We start from the raw sequence: 7,741 nt of genomic DNA on the forward strand, positions 1-7,741 counted from the left end.
GCGTGGTCGCCTTGGTGGCTCATTGTAACAACCAATCACAGCGCTCGACAAGAAAGGGACAGATAGGACACTCGGCATCCATCTCTCTCTTGACTTCTATCACTTCCACTTACAGGTAGTATATATCCCTTGTTCCCTCTATTCTTATATCTCTATGAGTTCAGCGGTGCAGCGAAAACTCACCCGGAGCGTCTACTATATATAATACTATACAAATTGAACTTAATTATATTTTATGAAGGTACGTTGAGAAAAAATAAATTGGTAAGAAATTAATATCTTTAAACAAATTGTTACTTTTTATTACATGATGTTTTATTTGATTTAATATTCAAGTAATGACAATTCATTTACAGTGTAGCTGAAATTATACAAATAGTATGTACTTGATATAAATAAAGGAGAATATTTTTGTGAAATGTTTACTACAAACTATAATCTTACTAAAGGTGATTCTGATTTAACATTACTCCTCTGATATTTCCAACGATTCTCACAAGTACACACACCGTACAAAGTATAGTAGTTTACACTGTCTCTCGAAAGAGAAAACATCAAAAAGAAAACAAGTCAAAGCGTCACAAAGAAAAAAACAAAAGGAAACATTTCGAAGAGATATAATCTTTGTTTCAAACATGTTACACTTATTTGTAACGATGAAAATATTATGATATGTGGTATTACAAATTGAGCTGAAGTATATTTTATGAAGAAACGTCGAGAAAAAAAATTGATATGAAAGTAATATCTTTAAACAAATTGTTACTTTTACTGCAGGTTTTATTTACTTTAATATTCCAATAATGACAGATGATTTGCAACGAATTTGAAATTATAAAAGTAGTACGTATTACATATAAATAGAGGTGAATATTTCTGTGAAACTTTTACTACAAACTGTAATCTTTCTTAATATCTTTTGATAGGGTTCTCACAAGTCAAGACATTATCTTCTAACACCATACAAGTTACCTCTGGCGCAGCAGATTTGTTGTGATTTGTAACAATCAATTTCTTCACATTGAACATTCTATGCGGTGCCTCTCCAATCCTCTCACAGTAATTTTTTCACAGCCTGAGATGCCAAATTACTCCGGAAGATCTACTGATATTTTTTTCAAAGTCGTAGTCGTCGATATTTTTGCCATACTTAATGCTAAGCCACTTGAAATTTATGAGATTACACGGGTTACTCAGACCTTCGTAATGCACATCAAACCTAATGACATCGATTGCTTGGAGAATATAGTATGAATTATTTGCATCGGGTAAGTCGGAAGTACCATCCTTATTTGAATCTATCCAAAAATTGGAAGCTTTGAACCTCACTTTGCTTCTGCGAAGTGCAATAAAGTTACATACCGGCCCCGGGAAACGTACCGATCCCAGGAAGCATATCGACTCTGGTTACTTACCGCTCTCCGGAAACTTATCGACTCTGGTAACTTACCGCTCTCCGGAAACTTTTCGACCTCAAGAAATTTAACTTATCCACTATTGATCAGTTGTCATTGTGTTATCCATTCTTACCGACAAAGCTGACATATAAAAATTCTAACATTGAACGGCAGTGTCGCTCTCTCATGTTGACATTTATTGAGCTTCCTCATTTGTTACAGACATTGTGTGAGAGAGTAGCTGCATCACGAAAATCGTGAAAAACACAAAACTGTCTATAAACTAGACACGTGTAATGTAGCAGTATATTAACAGAGGATGGTAATTATTTAGTTTAGCTACGCCAGCATAAATATGGATGAAATTATACGACGCGTTTTTGCATAAAATAAAAAAATCTGGCAGAAAAAAGTGTTGCTCTGCCCCGCGAAGCGTGTTATTCCATCGTCAAAATTGACGACTTGACAAGTTAGGAAACGTGTCATACAGACGAAATGTTACGATATGAGCACGCTTCGTGGTATTAAATAAATATAAGTATTACATCTTCGCCTTACTGAAGTGTGTACAATGAGTATGTTTTACGCTAAAATAAAAAGCAGTGAAAATTAGCAAAGGCCCTTACGCAAGTTATGTTTTTAACTTAGAATTTACTTATTTAAAATTTAAAATTTTAAATTAACTTATTTAAAATTTCGTTATCTAAATTTTTAATTATTCCATTAATTTTTATATTAGTTTCTATTTAGCAGGCATACCTTGCGTAGGTCTATGCTAATATTTACTGTTTCTAATTTAATATAAGATGGACGCATATTTGCCGTTTTTCCACAAGAATTGAAAGTTTATTGGCTGCAGCGTCGCTTCTTGCTGTGCGGCAAGCATATCTGCGTCCTGTGAACAGAAGCCATTAATCTGCACACTGTGTATACTCTTAAACGCAGCGTTAGTGGATTTAATGAAATCTGTAGTAATACTGCGCTTCGATTGGTACAGTACATTACCAGAAAAGTCCGTCACAAAAACAAGCACGATGCGTTGGGAATTTTAAGGGGGTAGTCTGGTGTAGAACGCAAAAAACAAGCACTTTTTTGAGATTTTTTATTGACAAAATTACTGAATATTTTTTTTTTGCAATTAATATAGTTTATTGTACATATATTGAAGAGTAGGAATTAATTTTTTCTTCTATTTATCTCAATAATTGACCAAGTGACAGCACGTATACGAAAGCGCCTTTGAAAATTCTTCCCAAACGGCGTGCAGTCTAACACCTCGTAAAATCATCTAAATAAAAAAAAAATTTTTTTTGTCAACTATATGAATGTAGTTTCTAGTTATACCGAAGAAACATTAAAAAACATTAAAAAAAAAAGAAATTACAAAATTTTCAACTTAAAACTAAATTTTCGTTTTTGGCCTAAATTTTGCGCGTAATATTGTTTATAACTTTTTATAAACAATTGTTTTAGTTCTAATTGTCGGTATAACTATAAGACAATTCAATTATCTTTAATTAAAAAAAAAATCATTGATATCTCAAAAATTGTTTGAGTTATACTGCACGCCAATTTCAAAAACATAGTTTAGAGATAAACGTGTTTAAAGTTTTCGAACAAGAAAAAAGGTTGATAAACTATTTTTTTTTATTTACCTCAACTTTATTATCAATCAGCTATCCCTAGACCATACAAAAGACCTTCTACCTCCTCATAAAGTTCATTTTGTTGTAGTTATTGTTCTTTGTGCAGCAAACCGATTTTCCTATTAGCGCTTTTACTTCGACGATTCTAAGAAGTGACTCTACTTTGATTAACTTTATCAGAAAAATTTCTGCAAGTCGTTCCAATTATAATGCCAACTTCTGACATGATTCCTAGCAATGACAAGTAACTTTCATTAAACATAGTTGCTGCTAAATAGGCCGCGATTTCGATAATCTTTCGTCCACAATGTAGATGCTTAGGGGCTAGTCGCCAAATGAGCGAGTTAAAGCTTTCATTGGCATTTTGAGTGAAGCCGCCTAAACATCTTTCAAGTAAATCTTTTCTCGATAAGTCTTTGTATATAGGTAATATATTCTCAGCTACAACTGGATGTAAAGGCTCTGGGTGAGTGTGTGGAACTCCTAGACTTTCGGCGCGTCGAAATTTACACCAAGAATCTTCAGCAGGAGGACAATTTTCATGTTTTGGTTTCTTATCAGTCGATATACTATGCAAATATGTGGCCATTATATGTCTTTGTATATTTTCTACAGATTCTGGATTTCTCATTATTGCGAGGCCGTAGTATTTTGTAATCTTTTTTATCAAGGTGTCAGTTAGCTTACCCTTGCCACCAAGTTTTTTTTCTTTTTTGACATTTTGACATTGATGTATATAATGCTTACAAGATTACCAACAGACTACAAGAGTTCCTAAAGGCATTTTAAAACTCTCGTGAGCACTGTGGCTCTGGGGCCTCTGGGAACGCTTACGCATGCGTACTTAGCGAGCTTGTTTCTACCTGCAAAATTTTGAATTTATTTTTGGGACTTCGGAAACATTTTCTAGAGGTGAAAAATTATCGATTAAGTAAAAAAAAAAATCGATTTTTTGAAGTTGCTACACCAAGCTACCCCCTTAAGGACGCATCACTGGGTGCGTTCGAGGAGACACTTGAGGAGCGCTACGCGACATTCTGTCCTTGTTGTACATGTAAAGAATAACAAAGATAGAATTTTACGTAGCATTAAATATCGTCTCCCCGAACGCACCCTTAGCTACTGTCTGTCTCGGCAGGAGGTCGTCCGTCAAAAACAAAGGCACGCTACACATACATACATAGTGTTCCTTACTGTTTGTTACTTAGGGTAGGCTCCATTTAATGCTCGCAAGCGTCGTTTCGCTTGGATATTAAACAACAGACAGAACGATGCCCGTTGCGAGCTTTGTAAGTGGAACTTACTTATAGTTCGATGAAAACGAGTGGTTAGAGAATCAGTGAAAGTTAGGTTAGCTAAGACCACGTGACCTTTGGATAAACAGCGCATGCACACCATAAAATAATCGAGTCGCGGGGTCGCATCCGACCCCAACCTTACCGTTGGAGGGTTAACTCTATTCGCGTTGAATTGGAATTTAATTTATCCACCTTCTAGAGAGAAAATTTGAAAAGGTAAGCTGACATGTTCATACGTACATTGGTCTGTTTCTAAAAATTATTATTAATTTCCATAATATATGATTAACCTAATTTGCATATGTGAATATAGTTTGTTTACAAGCGCGCTTGAAATTTGCAAAAAAGAAGGATATTGATCGGTTTGACGTAACGTTTAACATATTACGATATCTTTTCTAAAGATGGCATCCGAAGACGCGAATCGTCATACAATAGTAGCCTCGTCGGAAGAAAGTGGGCAACCTGTTACCAGTACCTTGCAACAGGATGGTAATGGCAGAGATCAAAATGCAACTACCAGGCAGCATAATCCAGGAAATCGACAAAATAATCTACAGAGGATACAGCAACGCAAGCAACAAATGTTCAATTTGCCTCGGATGAAAAAACTACTGAAGCTTGCAACTTATAGCGCTTGTCAAGTGGAAGAGTGCAAGTGCACTAGCTGGAAAAATGCTCAACCATTCGCAAAACCGCAAAAGGGCGAGACACAGCAGCCTGTGATTAACTTCTTTGATCCGTGTAAGATGTGTAGTCATACTCTCGAAAGCCATATTACGCATCTAACTTCTCAGCCCGAAGAAGAAATCAACAGATTGCTGGGAATGGCTATTGATGCTGACAATATATTTATGAGTATACACAGAGAAGAAGATATTGACACTAAGAAAGTATATTATTATTTATACAAATTATTAAGGAAATGTATTATGTCTATGACAAAACCAGTTGTGGAAGGTCCGTTGGGACAACCGCCGTTTGAAAGACCTAGCATAGCAAAAGCCGTGATGAATTTCGTCTTGCATAAATTTAGCCATTTGTCACCGAGAGAATGGCAAGGTATGTGTGACATGGCGAAAATGTTTTTGCACTGCCTGAATCACTGGAACTTCGAAGCGCCCAGTGCTAGACGAACGACAGTCAATACGGAAGAAGCTCCGGCTTACAAAGTTAATTATACCCGTTGGCTTGTCTTCTGCCATGTGCCTGCATTTTGCGACTCCCTGACTCATCACGATACTCCGCTAGCCTTTGGAAAGACTCTGCTGCAAGCCGTATTTAGGCCAGTATGCAGACAATTAATGGACAAATGCCACAGCGAAAGAGATAAAATAGCACCAGAGAAGAGACTTTTGGTTTTGACGCATTTCCCGAAGTATGTCCCAAAATTTTTTCTCTCCTTGTATCTCCCTCGAGTATTACAGTTGAATCTGTCATGTTCAAGGTTCCTCTCAATGTTGGACGAAGAGATTTATTCCGATAACTCGCCCATTTGGAATCCTGATTTTAAACAAGCACCACCTTCTCATCTGCAAGCTGCCTTGGAATCAAAGGGCCACCAAGCGAGGAAGGCGGGAGAATTTGAGAAAGTTACAGTAATACCGAATGAAAAAGATAACTTTACAACGATAAATATCTGTCCTGGAATGAAAAAACTTCAGGAGAAGCGTCTCAACGCGGAAGGACGACCCGACGCGAAGAAGCGGAAAATCGATGATAATTTTGAAGATCTGCCGGACGATACCATCGCTGAGATTGTGGCATCTATCAACGATACCGATTACATGTCTGGTTCCGATGCGGTATTCCCGCCAAACGTTCCACGAGACGAAACCGCCAAAATGGAAGAGAGTAAAAAGATCATAGAGTTTCACGTAGTTGGAAACAGCCTTACGCGACCGGTGTCTAAGCAGACTATGCTCTGGCTGATAGGGTTGCAGGATGTGTTCAGTCATCAATTACCTAAAACACCCAAAGAGTATATAACGCAGCTCGTGTTTGATCCGTGAGTAATGTTCCAAATATCGTTGCATAAAATATGATCTTTTCTTTCAGTAATCTTGTGTTGTTTATCATACAGCAAGCATAAGACGCTAGCCTTGATAAAGGATGGTCGACCGATCGGTGGTATTTGTTTCTGTATGTTTCCGAGCCAGGGTTTCACGGAGATAGTGTTTTGCGCGGTGACGAGTCACGAGCAAGTAAAAGGCTATGGGACACATTTAATGAATATGCTGAAGGATTATCATATCAAGAACAATATATTGCATTTTCTCACGTTTGCGGACGATTTCGCTATCGGATACTTTAGAAAACAAGGATTTAGCAACGACATTAAGCTGCCGAAGTCGGTTTACAACGGATATATCAAGTACTATGTGAGCGCGATGTTGATGCATTGCGAGCTGAACGCGAGGATCGTGTACACCGAATTCACGGCGGTCATCAGGAAGCAAAAGGAAATCGTGAAGAAGCTGATTCACCAGAAGCAGCAGGAAATACCGAAGGTGCATCCTGGATTGACGTGTTTCAAGGAGGGCGTGAGAGGTATTCCCATCGAATCTATCCCAGGGATTCATGAGACCGGATGGAAGAGTTCCTCTCAAACTAGAACACGAGGTGTGACGAAAGGGATGCAGGGTTCAGAAACATTGGACCCGAGCCTGGAGACGGCGGATTCTCTCTATAACTCCTTGCACGGTGTTCTCAACGGTGTCAAGAAGCACAGCGCGGCTTGGCCCTTTCTGAAACCTGTGGACAAGAACGATGTTCCAGATTACTATGATCATATAAAGTATCCTATGGGTGAGTTCGCGATAAATTGAAATCTCGCGTACGGTTTCATAAAATGGGGAGCTAAGGATGTTTGTATTACAGATCTCAAGACCATGTACGATCGCCTGAACACGAAATACTATGTAACCAAGAAACTATTTATAGCGGACATGATGCGGATCTTTACAAACTGTAGATTGTACAATAGTCCTGGCACTGAGTATTACCGCTGTGCCAATGCCTTGGAGAAATGCTTTCAAAAGCGGATGAAGGAGGCCGGTCTCTGGGATAAGTAGAACTTTCTTAATGATAATCGACACTTCCTAATTTATTCTCACTACTCCAACTATTTTATAAAGAACATATTCGTACATACCGACATAATACTGCTTTTTGTGCAGTATTTGTACAAAGATGAGACGATGATTGGCTGCGCGGAAGTGCACGTCGGAATCATTAAAATCGAGCGAAAGAATAATTTTCCCTTTTAGACAGACTGTTAAGTCCCTCTTGGTCGAAAGTTTTTTTTTTTTTTTTTTATACACTAATTTTTCAAGATTGCTGTAGTTGACAATTGTGCGATCATGTTTTTTTTTTCTTCCCCCTCCCCCCCCCCCCCCCC

General features: G+C 37.8%; 1 protein-coding gene across 1 annotated transcript; it reads left to right on the forward strand.

Moving 5' to 3' along the window:
* The first annotated feature begins 4,175 nt into the window (after positions 1-4,175).
* Positions 4,176-7,735, forward strand: LOC106747937 (histone acetyltransferase KAT2A-like). Its single transcript, XM_014625989.1, has 5 exons — positions 4,176-4,557; positions 4,746-5,719; positions 5,789-6,349; positions 6,425-7,149; positions 7,222-7,735. The coding sequence occupies exons 2-5, from the start codon at positions 4,746-4,748 to the stop codon at positions 7,413-7,415; spliced, it is 2,454 nt and encodes an 817-aa protein (XP_014481475.1). The 5' UTR covers positions 4,176-4,557; the 3' UTR covers positions 7,416-7,735.
* The last annotated feature ends 6 nt before the right edge of the window (positions 7,736-7,741 follow it).

The sequence above is a fragment of the Dinoponera quadriceps genome, unplaced genomic scaffold, assembly GCF_001313825.1.
Source record: "Dinoponera quadriceps isolate SergipeBrazil2010 unplaced genomic scaffold, ASM131382v1 scaffold2379, whole genome shotgun sequence".
Taxonomy (NCBI): Eukaryota; Metazoa; Arthropoda; class Insecta; order Hymenoptera; family Formicidae; genus Dinoponera; species Dinoponera quadriceps.